The sequence below is a fragment of the Meriones unguiculatus genome, assembly GCF_030254825.1.
Source record: "Meriones unguiculatus strain TT.TT164.6M chromosome X unlocalized genomic scaffold, Bangor_MerUng_6.1 ChrX_unordered_Scaffold_30, whole genome shotgun sequence".
Classification (NCBI taxonomy): domain Eukaryota; kingdom Metazoa; phylum Chordata; class Mammalia; order Rodentia; family Muridae; genus Meriones; species Meriones unguiculatus.
Window position 1 is genome coordinate 11,927,950 of NW_026843706.1, and position 19,609 is coordinate 11,947,558.

The 19,609-nt window shown below is 37.4% G+C and overlaps 1 protein-coding gene across 1 annotated transcript; it reads right to left on the reverse strand.

Moving 5' to 3' along the window:
• Positions 1-1,626: 1,626 nt before the first annotated feature.
• On the reverse strand, positions 1,627-9,608 carry Rab39b (RAB39B, member RAS oncogene family). Its single transcript, XM_021629578.2, has 2 exons — positions 9,174-9,608; positions 1,627-6,056 (listed from the first exon to the last, which is right to left on the reverse strand). Exons 1-2 carry the CDS (start codon positions 9,386-9,388, stop codon positions 5,630-5,632), a joined length of 642 nt encoding a protein of 213 aa, XP_021485253.1. The 5' UTR covers positions 9,389-9,608; the 3' UTR covers positions 1,627-5,629.
• Between the last annotated feature and the right edge of the window lie 10,001 nt (positions 9,609-19,609).

Below are 19,609 nucleotides of genomic sequence, written 5' to 3' on the forward strand. Positions count from 1 at the left end.
CTAAAGTTATTACAGAAGTTTAAAACATGTCTTTTAGGAGAAAGTGACAACCAGATCTTGTAATTGGAGAATTCCAGATGCTGCAGAACCAGAATCATGTGTGTGTGTTTTCTGGAAGAGTTAAGTCATTGGTGAAGAAAATTCGATTACTATTTTCATAGGACTCACAGTTGGACAGACCAGATGATGGAGAGGCTTGTAGCCTCATTAAGAAATGTAATATTTATTTCAATTTCATTAAAATGTGATGAGAAATCAAGGGTATTTTGTAAATTGGGTGGAGAATGACTTGATCTGTCATGGTGTGATAAGATGACTGCATATTTTGGAAATATGTCATGGATATGTGAAGTAGGGAGAAGGGAGTAGCAGAAGTAGGGAGAAGGATAAGATTTTGAAGTAGTTCAAGTAAGAGTCAATAAGGGCTTGGACAATAAATGATAGCAATGAAGATGTTCCCCCATCTTCAGAACCTCCAAAGGTTCTGAGTTGAGAAAAATATGTCTGTGTGTCTTAAGCAAATAAACTGCATTAGTTTGGTACTTAAACAAATGGCCTGAATTACTTTGCAAAGTAGAGAGTGATTGAAGTCATGAGAGTGGATTAAATTGTCTGGAAGGGAGAGATTTTGAAGAATATTGAAGAGTATTATCTTTCCACACTAATTTCCTGAGAGGCTTAGTGAGTACAGAAGCCTCTACCAACAAATCCTATGACTACTATTTCTTTTCTTTTCTTTTTTTTTTTTTTCTAAACTTACTGCTGCATTATGACATTAACATCTACTACTTTCTGTGAAAAGTATCTCCAGGATTTCCATGATCTTCTAGGTCAGTGGTTCTCAACCTTCCAAATGCTATGAGCCTTAATACAGTCCCTCATGTTGTGGTGATCCCAACCATAAAATTGTTTTTGTTGCTACTTCATAACTGTAATTTTGCTACTGTTATGAATCATAAAGTAAACATTTGATATGCAGGATATCTGACGATACAACCCCTGTGAAAAATCATTCACCTCTGCCCCACACGTTGAGAACCACTGTTCTAGAGTTTGTTTGTTTCCCTTTTCTGTATCCCAGAATCTTTCTTGTTCCTCAGGCAAGGCTATAGAGCAAGACTTTGAGCTGTCTGTCAGTAATGATATCTGGAGGGATGTGTTCCTTAGGAGCTGTAAGCTCTTTAAAAAAAATGGAAGCTGCTAGCCCTATAACTTGATAGTTGTGAAAAGCAATCCGTACAGCTACCTCAGAAAACAATTACAAACAAGGGTAGAGCAAGTACAAAAGCCCTGAGGTGGGAATCCTCTTGGCATGTTTGAGGACCAAAAAAGAAGGGGCTGGAGAGATAGCTCCCCTCTTAAGCTTTTGTAGAGGACTGGAGTTCAGTCCCTATACCATGTGGATCACAACTGCCTATAACTCCAGCCCCAGGTAATCTGTTGATTTCTGGCCTCTGAGGAACAGAAAACACACCCTCACATGGACTCACATGTAGACACATAATTTAAAATGAAAAAAGTAATTTAAAATCAAGAACAAGAAAATAAATTGATGAACAAGAGGTCAGCTGTAAGAAATGAGGTTGCAGATGTCATGGGATTTTGTTTTGTTTTTGTTTGGTTTGGTTTGATGTCTTCAAACAGGGTTTCTCTGTGTAGCCTTGGCTGTCCTGGACCGTGTAAAGCAGGCTGGCCTTGAACTCACAGAGATCCACCTGCCTCTGCCTCCCTGAGTGCTGGCATTAAAAGTGTCCACCCCACACTAGGTGGGATGGAATTCATTTTTAAGGATTCTTCTGTAGACTATTGGAAGGACTTTATGTTTTAAACTGAATGAAATTGATAAGCACTGGAAAATTATGGGCAGGTGACTGTTTTCAACTCAAGCTTCATCAGGCACCCTTGAGTTTTGTGGATAATGTACTATGGTAGGGAAGTGGTAGCAAGAGTGGCTGTAGGGAGACACAATAACTCACAATAACTCAGGTGATAAGTGACAGTGGACAAGACCAGTGTGTTGACATTGAAGGTGCTGAAAAGCTGTAATATTATTATACTCTTATGCCAACATAATTTTCAGATAGAGCAAATGTAGAGTAAGAAAGAGGATGAAAGAAGGATGACTCTAAGCTTTTGGCAGGAATACATAGGAGAAAGTTATCATTTAGCCAAGAGGTTATGTCATAGCTTGAAGTAGAAGATCAGGAGCCTGATTTGGGAGATGTTAAATCTGTGATAATAATGAACAACCATGTGGAGATCACAGATAAACAGTTGGTTATAAGGGTCTGGAGTCCAAAGGTAATAAATTATCTTTCTTCTTTTCTCATTCCTCCCCTTAATTTACTTAAGACTGCAAAAGTTTTAAAACTGTGCTGGGATTAGTTTGCATATGCTAAGATCCAGAATTAAATATTTCTCTAATTTTTCTCTCAGATGTGCACTATCACCTTGTAAAATGTGCTAGATGACTGTGTTCCAATCTGTTCCCCATCTTGCAATGTTCCTTACATTATAGTGTGCCACAGTCAGATTTGAAAACAAAAACAAAAGAACCAATGAACAACAACAACAAAAAAGGCAATTTAGCTTGGAAAAGACTTTCCAGTGATGACAATAGTTGTAATTAACTACTTCCCTGGTGACAGCATATAGCACTTGATTAAAAATTATAATGCTGAAGCTTTAGGCTTCAGAGAGCCAACTTTTTACATAGTGGCTTGTGCTGAAAAGGAAATAGTGATATTTCTGTGGTTTTCAACATGAGACTCACATGCCATTAAAAAATGTGTCCTCCTTTTGGCTTTCAGATATTGATGGCTATGTTTATGCAAAGTATGTCATATCATATTGGTATACACTACAGTATCTGATTGGTATCCTTGTTTGCAACAATGAAGGGAAACATTCTAGAAATAGCTACAACACACATGTGGAATCTCAGTCACATGATCAACCATTTTACTAAATACAAGCATATTTTCATTCACATACAGCCAAATAAAGAAATGTTCACATTTCATTACAGTGCACAACAAAGTGAGGAAAAGTATACAGTACATTTTGTTCTGGAATATAAGACAACCTAATCCAACATGCAGTTGTGATCATTGTTACAAGTTAGTTTATCTTTTCTTTACCTATGTAGTAAAATAGCTTCTAAAGCTTTATCCTTAGTATTATATGAACACTTGATTTTTCACACTTATTTTCTAAAACCCACTTATTACAGTGACAGTAGCACTGAATTCTACTAAAATGATTTTTAAGATTTTTTTCTAGAAATTATTTAAGCAGTTAAGTTCAGCCACCTCTGCTGCATCTATGTTGGGTATTTTGAAACCTGTTTTAAAATGCCAGGAATAGGAAAGTTTATAATGTACTATAGTCAAGAAAACTGTAAAGCTGAGAGCCATGATACACACCTGTAATTCAAGCACTCAGAGAGGCAGAGGCAGTCGGATCTCTATGAGTTCGAGGCCATCCTGGTCTATAAAGTGAGTCCAGGACAGCCAGGGCTACACAGAGAAACCCTGTCTCAAAAAAAAAAAAGAAAGAAAGAAAGAAAAAGAATGAAAACTGTAGGCATGTTTTAATTCTATCCCCACCCCCCCTTGAGTTGACAAGAATCTAGACAACTCTCATTTATCCACTGGATAATCTTGGTTTTGGAACTATCCAGACATGAGTATAGTTGCTGAGATTTTGTGTTAACCCACAAAAAAGGTTGTTTGTCTTCTACAACCAAAAAGCTGGCAATTTAAAATGTGTGAAATGAATATAGAGTAAATGATCACTTCACCTGTACTTGATGATGTGAATTCGTGCAAAATGATTTGCTCATCAAAGTTGAAGCAAAGGTGGCAGAATGATCTTTCATAACTTTTATTATTTGGTTTATTTTAGCTGAAACAAATTCCCAGATTTTCTGATTCACATATTCATACTGAACTTGAACAGGATATTGCAAAAATGATTTGCCTTTCTTTCTACCACAGGGTATATGAGAAACTTGACTCTAATCAGAATAGTTTTCTGTGAAAAGTATGGCTTTTGCCTAGCTGAACTGGCTACAATCCAAAAAGTAATTTAAAGCATCACTTCTTTTCAAGAAGATAATGAAATTTTCATGTCACCCATTCTAATTTGCTGATGCTTGTTAGCTGTCTGATCACCTGAGAATTAAGAACTGACTCAGGTAGACAGGAGCCCAGTGTAGATACATAACAGACAGGTGGCCTTGGTTATCGTGGAGTGAGTACTTTATCCCATCCCACTCCCCTTTGTTGTATTTGGTTCCTTTCAAGAAAATATTTATAGTGTTTGTGAGAAGAACATTTAGAACCCACAGTTTTAATGTATTTTCATTTGTGCAGTTAATCCCTTATTTAATGCCCTTTTGTAAATAACTCCTGAATAGGCTTAACCTTTGATTATTCCTAGAGTCCTTCAGGATTATAGCTGAGCTGTGAAACAAGGAAAACATATCCTATCATGTAGAGAACATTTATTTAGAGTCACATGTCTTCCAAGATTTACAGATTAATCATTTATTCATGTGACAGTGTTATGATCCGGCGGAAAAAAATCTAAGAATCAGGTAGTCTTGGCTCTTGCTTTCTTATTCTGGAAAACAGTGTAAAAAAAAATCTCATAGGCCTATTATGGTGATCAAATAAGTGAAATAAATTAATATGCAGGATTTTTAAGGGTTTCGAGGGCCACACATTGAACAAATACTCAGCATAAAGCCAATGACCAAAGGCTTGACTTAGGGTTTTTTGTAGACAATCTCTGTGTTGTCACTGCAGGGATCTGAAGAAGCAGGCAGTATGCTTACTTCCAGATTATGGTTAGCTGATGCAGTGAAAACCCAGATGTAATTTGGCCTTTGAGTTACAATGTTTTCTTCTTCTCCTCACATGGGCATTTTACATGGGACAGTTTCTTTCACACAATTGGTAACTCTAGCACCAGAGTATACACTTTCTCAAATGTGATAACAACAATGTGTGAATGACTTCCCTTTTCATATTCACAGCAGTTTTACTAGACTGCTGGACCTTGAAAGGGCCTTACCAAATAGCTGATTCATATGGAACTTTCATTTTATAGTTGTATTGTTAGAAATGAATTAGTGTGTACTGAACCCAGCACATATCTGGCATGGTATTATCACTGCATAAGTTGATACCATACTCTTTTTTTCAGTTATATTAATTGTCCCCAGTTTGACACTTGATTTCCATCTACATGTTTCTTTATGGTCACCACCTCTGAAAAGTTGCAATACCAAGAAACAGTTTTTCTGTCTGTGTTTTCCTGGAACCTAACTTTCAAAACCCCAGACCCTTAATATGTGGTCCACAAAGGGCAAACAGAGCAGCCATTGCTGAGCCTGGGCCATAAAACAATTTCTGGTCCAGCCCATGTCAGCACATTAGTCCCTCAGTCACAGCACCCAGGCTCCCTATCTATCCACACATGAGCCTGCCAGAGCTCCACCCCTAGGAAGAAGGCTCATTTGTTATCCAAAGGTTGAGTTCTCTTCAGTCACATAAGAATTCTATTTATTTTGATAACATTTAAGTTCAAGTGGGAGAGTATGTTTTGAAAATGGAAGGGTTAACTAGCACAAACATCTCCTCTCTGATTTGATAACCTCTTCTGAAGAGTGAACCACATTTGGTACAAATCCACTCTTCACCCCTTCCCAACCCTCCTGGATTGTAATCTCCCCCCTTTTAACCAGCTCATATATGTCTCTTGTCAGGTCTGTGAAGGCTTTCTCCACATTAATGGCATCTCGGGCTGACGTCTCAATGTACTTCATGCCGTATGCAGCAGCCAGTTTCTCGGCCTCGTGGCGAGTCACTTGCCTCTGTGTATCCAGGTCACACTTGTGACCCACCAGAACAAATACAATTTGGTAGGGCTGAACGTGTACTTTGGTCTCTTCTAACCACTCATGGACATTCTGGAAGGACCTGCGGTTGGTAATGTCAAATAAGAGAAGACCACCTACTGAATTCCTGTAGTAGGCTCGAGTGATGGATCTAAAACACAAGAAAGAAGTAAAGAATAAAGTTCGTGCCCAAACTCCTTCACTCCAACGAACTAAGAATATTCTAGTGTTCCTGATTACTGACAGTCCTTTAATAAATACAAATGCCATTCTACAGCAATAATGATACGTTTTCAAATGGGTAAAATGTTAAGATGCCCCTTCCTAGAAATGAATGCTCATGTACTTTCAGGTGTTTTTTCTTGAACCAGCCATGGGAAGAAACCCTGGGAGATGGTTGAGTTATAATTTTCACCACAGCTAACTCTCCTGCTTCCAAGTCTGAATAACTAAAACCAAATTCTTCTGCAAAATAAGGTATCTGAGTTACAGAGTAACCATAAAGCAAAATTAAATAATGGGCATTTTTTTGATATGGTGAATTTATTACGAGTGCTAGTAGTTTAAAAGAATTTTCAAGAATAAGATGAATTTATTATAATCAATAGATTATAACTATAATTGATGGCCTCTGAAAAATATCTTACAAATATTTCATTTTTATATTTATCATTAACCTGTTTTTGTTATTGTTTCTATTACTGCTACTTTTTTTTTTTTTCCAGCTGGGGCCATCAATCACTTCTGTGAAGAAAAACACTATCTTGTTTTGTATTTCCTAAGCCATGTGGGAATAGGAAAATGGGAATGGTAAAATTCTGGGGCAGAGCTAGAGAGATGACTCAGTAGTTAAGAGCATTAACTGCTCATTAATTGATTTCTATCATCTACATGGCAGCTCACAACTGTTTGTAACTCCAGTTATAGGGGCTCTGACATCATCTTCTGGCCTCCATGGTCAAAAGGCACTCACATGGTGCATAGACACATTTGCAGACAAAACACCATACACATACAATAAAATAGTAAATTTAAAAATGTTATGGAGAAAAATGCCTATCAGCTTTACTCACTGGAAAAAAAAAAATCAAGGAAGCTGACCAAAAAAGCACTAGCTAGGAGAATCTGCCAAAATAGTGAACATGTTCCAATAAAGTTGTAATTTATTTGAATCATGTAATTAGGTTATTTCAGCCTACATGGACATTTATTGTACTTCTCAAATAGAAGAAATACCACATATTTTAGTTTCTTAAATTAATGAACCTCATTATAAACATATATTATGGTACTTTGTTTAAGAATATAGGCGCTTATGAGAGGATGTAGAACATTTTGCCTCTATAATCACTTGCTTTAGACTACTGCAATTTTAAAAGTCTATTTCTATTTTAAGGATTTCTGTGTTATTGAATGGATATGATAAATAATGAAGAGCTCTATAGCTAAAAACTTAAGGGAAAATGGCCCAGTTTTAATGGGGGAAATGGTTAGGGAAATACAGCCCAAGCTAGAGGATGGTATGGGTAGGCCTTACAAATGAGTTCAATATCCAGAACCAGGGAGATTAGCCCTGGGAACTGGATATTCCTAATTCCTTTATGTTTGGAGATTTACAGGGAATGATAGTTGTATTAGAAAATGTTTCAATTTGTGAAAATGTCAATTTGAGAAATCAATGAGCAATCTATCAAAGCTCTAGAATATATTTATGCATTAGTTATTTGTATTTAGCACAGAAATTATCAAAGTGTTTTAAGCATAACATAAAGCTACGTAGAACTAGACACCTTCCTCAAAAAAAATCTTAACATAAAAAGATAAGTTACAAACTGGGGAAATATCTTACAACATACATGACATAAAAGGGTTAATGTTTTTATTAGACAGAAGTCCAGGCTATATTTCAAGTACTCATCATCCTCTTGCCTCAGCCTTCAGAGGGCCGGAATTATAGGTCTATGCCACCACTGTTGGTGTTCGGGTCATTATTCTTAATCTGTAAAGAAGTCCTACACATCAATACTATATAATACAGAATGGATAGTAAATATGAACAAGCTTTTCATACAGAGATCCCAGCAAACATATACAAGATACCTTTCTTTATTCAGGAGAACTTGTATAAAGTATTTGCCAAAGTTTGTACAAGTGGGAAGTTGGAGGCAACTTAAGTTTGCAATTATTTATTATCCATACATACCCTTCTTCAATTACCTAACTGGTATCTTCTATGCTCAACTAATGTTCAGTGAAGAATGAGTCAGTGAGCATAATTATGCTGTATTGAGTCTTTTGTTTTGGTTCCTGCTGCTCTACCTTACTTCAAATTATTCTCTGTAAAGTTTTTATTAGTTTGTTTTCTGTTACTTCTGTTTTTATTCATGCTGTTTCCCATCTCTGGGTATTTCCTTTCTTTGCTTGGGCTTCATCTTCTCCAGTTAAACTTCTCTCCTCTGTATCCATACATAAAACTACAAATACATACTACAAAGAAAGAGCAAAGGATTGTGAAAGAAAAAAAAAACATACTCTTGATTATCCATTATGTGCCCAGTGGTACAGGAGGGAGTGGCATATAAATACAAACAACAAAATGCTCTTTTATGTGTTGCCTCTGTTTCTTCTGATCATGCTAGTACTGAAGTTCTAAGAGGTCAGAGGCTTTATTTACATTATATGGCATTCTCTTATGTGAGTAATCTCACACTATTTCCTCAGAAATGATTCCACTCTCTGGCAACTGAATGCATGGTGGTTACAATAGAGAATCAATTAATCAGCCTCTATTTCTTTTATATTAGGACATGTTCATTCTTTCTCTGTCTCTATCTCTCCCTGTCTTTTTTCTTCCCCCCAAATATAGAGACATAGAAAGAAGTCAATATACATCTATCTAGTCTACCTACCTACCTGGAGCTTCCAGTTATGTTAAAATGACTTGGATTTTTTTAAAAGTATGAAACATAGGTTCTGATTTTTGATGAATTATATAGTTATCCTGATTATTTATTACCTACCAAAAAGCAGGTAGATGGAGTTGTGGTTCAAACAATGTGTTAATGAATGGCCTTCCCCTGCCTGGGCGGTTCTTTCCCTGCACTGAACTCCTAGGTAACTCAAAGTGAGCTTGGGAAGCCCCAGACCCTCCGTTGTCACCCCCGCGCATCTCGAAAAGAACCAGGAAGTCCTCTTTCCCCAGGGGCTGAGTAAACCCCGAAGACCCTCCCACTGCTCGCGCGAGCCCGAGCCCGTGCTGCACTCCCACCTGAACCTCTCTTGACCCGCTGTATCCCAGATCTGGAGCTTGATTCGTTTTCCTGGCTCGATCTCCACCAAGCGGGAGAAAAAATCTACCCCCACGGTGGGGTCTGAAACCTGAGCAAAGCGGCCCTCGGTGAAGCGGCGGATCAGGCAGGACTTGCCCACCGTGGAATCGCCGATGACAATGAGCCGGAACTGGTACAGCCAGATGGCCTCCATGGCCGTGGCCTGGCAGGACTCTTCAGCCCAGGCCTGGGGAGGCGGAAGGGGGCGCCCCACCAAGGCCTTAGCGCAGGTCAACCCGTTTCTAGACTGGCCGCATCACTGGCCTGGTAGCCTGAAGGTAGGCCCAGGCGTTGAGGGAGTGGAGGGATGGATGCTACGCTCGCAAAGGTGATGAAATGGCAGCAGCAGCAGCAGCACCACGCACTCTGACTCATCACCAAAAACCGGGTTACTGTAATTCTCCGCGTAGACGCGGCACCAGTTCCACCACACTGTCTGTAAGAAGAGCGCACACAAAAACAGGCGGGAGAATAGATACATCAATCACTTCTTAGATACATCAATCACGCTCCTCTTAATTTAAAATTTTCCCTGCGCTTAAAATTGCAAATATAATTCATTTTCATTAAAGCTAGAAAAACAATACAAAAAGTAAACAAATGGTCGCAATTAAATAACTGTCTGCATGTTTCCATGTTCAGAAAATCATGCATATGTAGAGCATTTATTTCTTGTTTCCTTATTTTTTAAAACCATACAAAAATTCAATTTTAATCTGATACTTTTTTGTGCAAATGACAAAGTATCACAATCATCTCTCCATTTCCAACTCATTTTCCAAAGAACATCCATGATGTTTCCCCTAATAGCTGTCCTATTTAATATTGTAACCAGCAGTATGCAAGGGTTCCCTTTTCTTTACATCCACACAGACACTTGTTATCTTTAGACTTATCTCCTAGCCCCAACTGGGAGAGCACAACTCAGTCCCCCTATCACCACAAATTATACAGTTAAATTTCCCAGCATTTGGAGAAATTGCAGTGGCTCAGCACATCCTGAGTGCAATGTATAATAAGCCTTGCCATGGTAAATCAACTTTGTGACCATGGTATCTCTCCTGCTGGGTATTTCTTTAGGTTTTTTTGTTTTGTTTTGTTTTCTTTTCTTTTTCTTTTTTGGCAATTGTCCCTTCTGCCCTGGTGAGGCGATATTATTCTATTATGATTTGCATTTTCTTTATGATTACTGATAATAAACATTTTTTGAACTCCTTTTATGACTGCATATATTCTGAGAAACGTCTGCTTAGATTTAATGCTTATTTTAATTGAGTATTTTATTTTGCTGTTGAGTTTTTTATTTCCTCCTGTGTTTTGAATATCAACTATTTATATGATGTATCTGTTATAAATATTTTTCTTTGCACTCTGTTGAGTGTTTATTTTCTTATGAAACCTCTTTTCAATTTTACATGATTGATTTGTCTGTTTTTGTTTCCTCATCTTTTGGAGGCTTTAAAGAAAAACATTGCTCATTACAATGCCCTGAAGTATTTTCTCTGTATTTTCTTCAAGAAGATTAATCATTTCAGGCACTTCATGTCATTATTTAATACATTTTAAGTTGGTCCCTATAACATTTGGGAAATCAGGGGCCACCTTCATTCTTCTGAATTTGAATATCTGATTTATTTATTTATAACACTATTTATTGAAAAAACTTTTTTCAGTGTGTGTCTTTACCATCTTTGTCAAAATTATTTGGCTGAAGATGCATGTATCTCTCAGCTCTCTTGTTCTATTGCTGTATGTGTTTGTGCTTATGACAATGGTGTTTTGAGTATTACAACTTTTCAAACTGAGCTGTTGGTGTTCTGTTCAGAAAGTTGTCTACTGTACTGAAAGTGGGCTCTTCCTCACTTTCTCTTATAATAGATTTTGTGTATCTAGTTTAAGGTGAGGTCTTTGATCAACTTGAACTTGAGTTTTGTGCAGGGTGATAAGTATGGATTTATTTGCATTCTTCTACCTGCAGGCATTCAGTTAGACCAGCACCATTTGTTAAAGATGCTTTCTGCTTCTTTTTTTTTTTTTTTCCATTCTATAGTTTTGGCTTCTTTGTTAAAACCAAGTGTCCGTAGGTGTGTGGGTTTATTTCTGGGTCTTTAATTCTATTCCATTGATCAACATGTCTGTTTCTACGAATTTATTAATTACTATTGCTCTTTAGTACAGCTTGAAATCAGGGATGGTGATACCTCCAGAAGTTCTTTCATTTTACAGAATTGTTTTAGCTATCTTGGGTCTTTTAAATTTCCATATGAAGTTAATGGTTTTTCTTTCAATGTCTGTAAAGAATTGTGTTGGTATTTTGATGGGAATTGCATTGAATCTATAGATTGCTTTGGTAACATGACCATTTTTACTGTTAATCCTACCGATCCATAAGCATGGGCTGTCTTTCCATTTTCTAATAGCTTCTTCAATTTCTTTCTTCAAAGACTGGAAGTTCTTGTCAAACAGGTCTTTTAATTGCTTTGTTACAGTTATACCATACAGTTATACCAAGATAATTTATATTATTTGTGGCTATTGTGAAGGATATAGTTTCCTTAATTTCTTTCTCAGCATGTTTGTCTTTTGTATACAGGAGGGTCATTGATTTTATTTGAGTTAATTTGGTATCCAGCCACTTTGCTGAAGGTGTTTATCAACTGTAAGAGTTCCCTGGTAGAATTTTTAGGGTTGCTTATGTATGCTAGTATATTATCTGTGAATAGCTTTAACTTCTTTTCAAATTGTATCCCTTTGATCTTTAGTTGTCTTAGTACTCTGGCTAGAACTTCAAGTACTATATTGAATAGATATGGAGAGTGCAGCTTCATCTTGTCCCTGATTTTAGTGGAATTGCATTGTTTCTCTCCATTTAATTTGATGTTGGCTATAGGCTTGCTGTATATTGCCTTTAGGCATGTGCCTTGTATTCCTGATCTCTCCAAGAATTTAAATATGAAAGGGTGTTGGATTTTGTCAATTGCTTTTTCAGCATATAATGAAATGATTCTGTGTTTTTTTCTCCTTCAGTTTGTTTATATGGTGGATTACATTGATGGATTTTCATATGTTGAACCAACCCTCCATCCCTGGGATGAAGCCTGTTTGGTCATGGTGGATGTGTTTATGGGTTTGGTTTGTGAGTGTTTTATTGTAGAGAAATTTTAATTTACAACATGGCTTCTCTGGCAAGAGATCACATCCAAAGACCTTCTAGGTCTGTGTGATCCAGCTGGAATACAAACATGCCAGAAGACAGAGGCAAGCAGATTTGAGTTCAAGGCCAGCCTGGTATAGAACATGTTTCAGAAAATCTTAGGTCCAGGTATAGTGGTACTATGCCTTTAATCTCAAACAATGACGGTAAAGATAGTTTGTAGAAAAAGTACCCGTGTTTGAAAGTGATGTCTAATTGAGTGTCAGAAACAATGACAAATCAGAGAAAGATTTGATAGAGTAGGATACATCCAATTCTTATGAGAAGAGAGAGGAAAGGGAAGCTACTTAAGAGGCAATGCCGGTCAGTAATATAGTGACAAGTTGCAGAAAGAACTCAGGTGAAGGCTCAATGAGACAGATAATTAGAAGAAGCCAGGTTATTAGAGAAGATTGCTGGAGATAGTTTGAGCCCAAACAGTTCAGGGGCTGAGGAAACAGCCAAATTGAATAAGTTGGCTGGGGGAGGAGTTTGAGCCAGAACAACTGAGTTGAACCAGCCATCCCAGAGCTCAGTAAGAACAAGAAATGGTGAGCTTAAGTCTCAGAAGCTAAAATATTCTAGGCCCAGGTTAAATGGTATGGAGACTAAAAGCTTCCAGGCTTAGGTCTAGGTAAGCAACAAGGCAGTAGACCTCCGACACAATCATTGAAACAAGCGAATAAAAGTTTCTTTTATGTTTTATTGAGTATTTTTGCATCAATGTTCATAAGTGATATAGACCTGGAATTTTCTTTGTTGATTTTTTTTTTTCTGTGCTTTATGTATCAAGGTGACTGGCCTCATAAAATGAGTTTGGCAACGTTGCTCCTTTATTTTTATTTTGCAGAATAGTTTGTGGAAAAGTGTTATTAGCTCTTTTTTGAAAGTCTGGTAGAATTCTATGCTAAAACCATCTGGCCCTGGGCTTTTGTGTTTGGGAGACTTTTAATGACTGCTTCTATTTCCTTAGGGGTTATAGGTCTATTTAAACTGCTTACTTGATCTTGATTTAATATTGATAAGTGTGATCTATCAAGAACATTGTCCATTTCATTTAGGTTTTCCAATTTTATAGTGTATGGGTTTTTGAAGTAAGACCTCATACTTCTTTGGATTTCCTTAGTGTCTGTTGTTATGTCCTCCCTTTATTTATTATTTTGTTAACTTAGATATTCTCTCTCTGTCTTTTGGTTTGGCTAAGGGTTTGTCTACCTAGATTTTTCTCAAAAAAACAGTGCTTGGTTTCATTGATTCGTTGTATTGTTCCCTTTGTTTCTATTTTATTGATTTTAGCCCCAGTTTGATTATTTACTGCTATATACTCCTCTTAGGTGTGTTTGCTTCTTTTTATTCCAGTTCATTTGGATGTGCTGTTAAATTGTTAGTATGAGATCTCATGAATTTCTTTATGAAGGCCGTTATTGCCATGAACTTTGCTGCTGCTTTCATTGTGTCACATAATTTTTGGTATACTGTGCCTTCATTTTCTTTGAAGTATAGGAAGGCTTTATTTTTTTTTTTTTATTTGACCCAGTGGTCATTTGGAAGAAGTTTGTAAGCTGGCTTCTTTTTTTTTTTCTTGTTATTGTTGAAATCCATGTTAATCCATGGTGGTCTGATAAGATACATGGGGTTATTTCAGTTTTGTTTGTTTGGTGTGTGTGTGTGTGTGTGTGTGTGTGTGTGTGTATCTGTTGAGATTTTCTTTGTGACTGAGTATATGGTCAGTTTTGGAGAAGAGTCCATGAGGTGCTGAGAAGAAGGTATGTTCTTTTATGTTTGGACTAAATATTCTGTAGATATGTTAGGTCCATTTGAGTCATAACATCTCTTAGTTCCATTATTATTCTATTTAGTTTCTGCCTGGATGACCTGTCTATTGTTGAAAATAGGATGTTGAAGTTTCACAATATTAATGGGTGGGGTACAATGAATGATTTAAGCTTTAGTCCTGTTTCTTTTAATGAGGGTTTCCTTGCATTTGGGACATTGCAGGATTGAGAAATCATCTTGGTGGATTTTTCCTTTGATGAGTATGAAATATTGTTTCCCATCTCTTTTGATTAATTTTGGTTGGAACTACCAAGCTACTCCAACTTGCTCCTTGGGTCCTGTGCTTGAAAAATCTTTTTCCAGCCTTTTACTCTGAGGTAATGCTTATCTTTGATGTTGAAATATGTCTCTTGTATGCAGCATAATGATGGATCCTGTTTCAGCATCCATTCTGTTAGCATGTTTTTTTATTGGGGGACAGAGAGATATTAATGACCAATGACTGTTAATTCCTGTTATTTTGATGTTGGTTTGTGTGTGTGTGTGTGTGTGTGCTTCCCTTCTTTTAGTTTTGTTGATGTGGAATTATTTATTTCCTGTGTTTTCTTAGGTTTAGTTAACTTTGTTGGGTTGGAGTTTACTTTGTAGTATCTTCTGTACAGCTGGAGTTTTGGATAGATATTTAAATTTTGTTTTGTCATGGAATAGCTTGTTTTGTTTTGTTTTGTTTTGTTTTTTTCCCATCTATGTGGATTGAGAGTTTTGCTGGGTATAGTAATCTGAGCTGGCATCTGTGGTCTCTTCGAGTCTGTAAGACATCTGTTCAGGTCCTTCTAGCTTTTTAGAGGCTCTGTTGAGAAGTCAGGTGTAATTCTAATAGGTGTGCCTTTATATGTTACTTGCCCTTTCTCCCTTGCAGTCTTTAATATTTTTTTTTTGGTTCTATACATTTAGAGTTTTGATTATTATGTGGCAAGGGGACTTTCTTTTCTGGTCCAATCTATTGGTGTTCTTTATGCTTCTTGTATACCTTTATAGACATCTCCTTTTTTTAGATCAGGGGATTTTTCTTCTATGATTTTGATGAAAATATTTCCTGGTCCTTTGAACTGGAAATCTTCTTTTTTCCTATTATTTTTACATTTGGTTTTTTCATAGTGCACCACATTTCCTGGATGGCTTATGCCAGACTTTTTAGATTTAATGTTTACTTTTACCACTGTATCAATTTCTTCTATTTTCTCTTTTGTTTTGTTAGTGATGCTCGTGTCTATACTTGCTTACCTAGATTTTCCATCTCCAGGATTTTCTTCAGGTTGCTTTCTTTATTGTTTTTATTTCCATTTTCAGGTCTTGAAAAGTTTTATTCATTTCCTTAACATGTTTGAATTTTCCTGGATTTCTTTAAGAGATTTATTCATTTCCTGTTTTCCTCAAGGCCTCTATCATCTTCATAAGATTGGATATAACATGATATTCTTGTAGTTCAACTGTGTGTTTGAATATTCAGGGCTTGTAGTAATGGATAGCTGGGTTCTTATAGTGCCATATTGCCCTGGATGTTGTTGATTGTGTTCTTATACTGGCCTCTAGTAATCTGGGTTTGATGTTATGATAGGTTTAGGTGTTGACTTCTGATTTTATCTTTGTTAGCTCGATGTTATTTTTTCCCCTTGGTTTTTGTTTCTTTTCTGGTCTTCTGGCCTAAGTAGACTGGGGTTCTGGTAACCAGTGAGTCTTCAGGTCCAATAAGGTGTCCCTGCTAAGTTTTTGTGACTGTGCGACCTCTAGAGTTGTGGGTGACAATGTTGCCTTTATGGTTCCAAATGTCTGTATGGTCTCTGGAGTTTTGGGTACCTGCTTGGTTTCTGAGATTCCTAGTACTTTGTGGCCTCCAGTAAAGCAGAAGTCTTTTTCCAAACTTGTGAGCCAAAATGTAGGGTCAAGGGAAGGGACTTCCTTTACAAATGTGGGTGCCCTTGCATTTAGGGCATAGATGTTAAGAATAGAAACATTGTCTTGGTGGAGGCTTTTTTTATTGAAGAGAATAAGTGTCTTTCCCTGTCTCTTTTGATCAATTTTGGTTTGAAGTCTATTCTGTTATATATTAAAGTGTCTACACCCTCTTGTTCCTTAAGTACTTTATTTATTTGGAATATGTTTTTTTCAATCCTTTGTCTATTCTTGATATTTAGGTGTGTTTTTTGTAAGCAGCCAAATGATGGAACTTGTTTTCATATCCATTCTTTTAAGTCTGTGCTTTTTTTTTTAAATTGGGGAACTGAGTCCACTGACATTGAGAGGTACCAATGACCAATGATTGTTTTTCTTTTTTTATTTTTTTGGTTTTTATTTTTATTTTTATTTTTAGCTGTATGACATTTTAATTAAATTTTTATTTTTTTACATTAATTACATTTTATTAGCTTTGTATCCCAGCTGTAGCCCCCTCCCTCATTCCTTCCCAATCCCACCTTCCCTCCCTCTTCTCTCATGCCCCTCTCTCAGTTCAGTGGTAAGAGAGTCCCTCCTCCCCTTCCATCTGACCCTAGGCTATCTGGTCTCATTAGGACTGGCTGTATTGTCTTCCTCTGTGGCCTGGCAAAGCTCCTCCTCCCTCAGAGGGAGGTGATCAAAGAGCCAGACACTGAGTTCATGTCAGAGACAGCCCTTGATCTTACTAGGGAACCCACTTGGATACTGAGCTGCCATGGGCAACATCTGAGCAGAGGTTCTAGGTTATCTCCATGCGTAGTCCTTGGTTGGAGTATCAATCTCAGAAAAGACCCCTGTGTTCAAATTTTTTGGTTCTGTTGCTCTCCTTGTGGAGCTCCTGTCCTCTCCTGATCTTACTAACTTCCCGACCAATGATTGTTAATCCCTGTTATTTTGTTGTTGGTTGTGGTGCTACTCTGTATATGTTTCCTTTCTTTTGTTTTTGCTGGTTTTAGATTATTTATTTCCTGTGGTTTTGTGGGCATAGTTGGTTGGAGTTTTCTTTCTAGCTCATTCTGTAAGACTGTATTTGTGGATAGCGTTTAAATTTAAATTTATCATGGAATATCTTGATTTCTTGATTGGGAGTATTACTGGGGATAACAGTCTGTGGTCTAACTGAGTCTTCTGGCTTTTAGAGGCTCTGTTAAGAAGGTGCAATTCTAATAGGTTTGCCTTTATATGTTACTTTGGCCTTTTCCTGTTGCAGCTTTTAATATTTTTTCTTTGTCCTGTATGTTTAGTGTTTTGTTTATTATATGGCAGGTGGATTTTCTTTTCTGTTCCAATCTATTTGGTGTTCTGTATGTTTCTGTACTTTTATAGGCATCTCCTTCTTTAGGTCAGGGAAATTTTCTTTTATGATTTTATTAAAAGTTTGGTGCTGTGGCACACACTTATAATCTCAGTGCTCAAGGAGGCAGAAGCAGGTGGATCTCTGTGAGTTTGAGGCCAACCTTTTCTATAAAATGAGTTCAGGACAGCCAACGTATACAGAGAAACCATGTTTTGATTAAAAAAAAAAAGTATTGGGGCTGGAGAGATGTCTTAGCAGTTAAGAGCACCACCTGCTCTTCCAGGGGTCCTGAGTTCAGTTCCCAGCAACCACATGATGGCTCACAACTATCTATACTGACATCTGGTGCCCTCTTCTGTTAGATAGGTGTACATGCAGATAGATCACTCAAATAAATAAATCTTAAAGACGTTAAAAACAAAAATAAATACATGGTTTTATTAAAAATATTTTATAGGCTTTTGAACTATTCTTCTTATATTACTATTATTCTTAGGTTTGGTGTTTTTTTTTTAATAGTGTCCCAGATTTCCTTGATATTTTTGTGTCATAAACTTTTTACATTTAACATTGTTTTTGACTGATGAATCTGTTTCTTCTATTTTATCTTCAAGGCCTGAGGTTCTTTCTTCCATCTCATGTATTCTGTTGGTGATACTTGCATCTACAGTTCCTGTTCACTTACCTGAATTTTCTAACTCCAGGATTCCCTCAGTTTGTGGTTTGTGCCTCAGCAGGAGTTAGGGGCCAGGTATTGGTGACAAGGAGGGGAGGGCTAGTTGGTAGTGGGCTGGGAAGGCACTGGGAGAGTGAGGGCAGTCCATGGGTAAGTAGCCTACCTGGGGTTTTGGAGCCAGGGTACCCTCTGGAGGGCCCAAGCTATGTGCTGGGATATGGTCAGGAGGAGAGGAGGCCAGTTGGGGGTTGACTGGGCTGGCACCAAGAGAATGGTGGTTGTCTAATGGGGATTAGAGGTGGAGGGGTTTGGTTTGGCCTCTGGTGGAGCATGGGTCTTCCACTGGTATTGTGGGCCCAGATATGGTGATATAATTGATTGAGGTATCAAAGCAGATGCTGAGACTCATAGTCAAACTTTGGGCAGAGTGCAGGGAATCTTATGAAAGAAGGAGGAGCTAGAAAGACCTGGAGAGCACAGGAGTTCCAAAAGGAGACCAACAGAGAAAAAAAAAAAAAAAAAAAAAAATCTGGGCCATGGGGGCCCTGCAGAGACTGAAACTCCAAGGACCATGCATGGAGATGACCTAAAACCCCTTCTCAGATGTAGCCCATGGCAGCTCAGTCTCCAAGTGGGTAAGGGGAACAGGGACTGTCTCTGACAGGGACTCAGTGGCTGACTCTTTGATCACCTCCCCCAGAGCGGGGAACAGCCTTACCAGGCCACAAAGGAAAACAATGCAGCCAGTGCTGATGAGACCTGATAGGCTAGGGTCAGATGGAAGGAGAGGAGGTCCTTCCTTATCAGTGGACTATGGGTGGGGCATGGGAGGAGAAGAACGAGGGAGGGAGGGATTGAGAGGAGATGAGGGAGGGGAGTCACAGCTGGGATACAAAGTGAATAAACTGCAATAAATAATTAATAAAACTTATTAAAAAACAAAAGAATTGTTTGTTTTTTTCCCCCTATGTGTATGTGCGTGTGTCTCTGAGAGTGAATGGTACATGTTTATAGAGAGTTCAGAAGCTTCTTGAGCTGAAGTAGCAGTCACCCAATGTGAGGTCCTTGGAACCAAAATTCAAGTCCTTTGAAAGAGCAACAAGTACTCTTTAAGTCACATTTTCACTTTTAATTAGAAATCTTTTCATAAAATATAAAAATCATCATATAAAAATGATAATAATGATGATTTTTATATTTTAAAACTCATAGTAATTTTGTATATTTATTTTTATTTATTCACTACTTTATCATATAAAATTCATACACCATCACTTAGTTCAGTAACTTTCAAATTGAGGGTTTTAATATTTTCTTTTAAAAATGAATTTGAGAATACCAGTGTTCTTTGTGCTGTTCCCTGTAAAATGGATTCCTGTAAGGACCACAGGCTATTTTTCTTGCTTTGAATTCATGAGATTGAACCGTGGCCTGCAAG

Coding starts and splice junctions, on each gene's coding strand:
- Rab39b (XM_021629578.2), bottom strand. CDS start 9,388: ATGGAGGCCATCTGGCTGTACCAGTTCCGGCTCATTGTCATCGGCGAT. Junction 6,057..9,173: donor GCGGGTCAAGAGAGGTTCAG/GTGGGAGTGCAG, acceptor CTTGTGTTTTAG/ATCCATCACTCGAGCCTACT.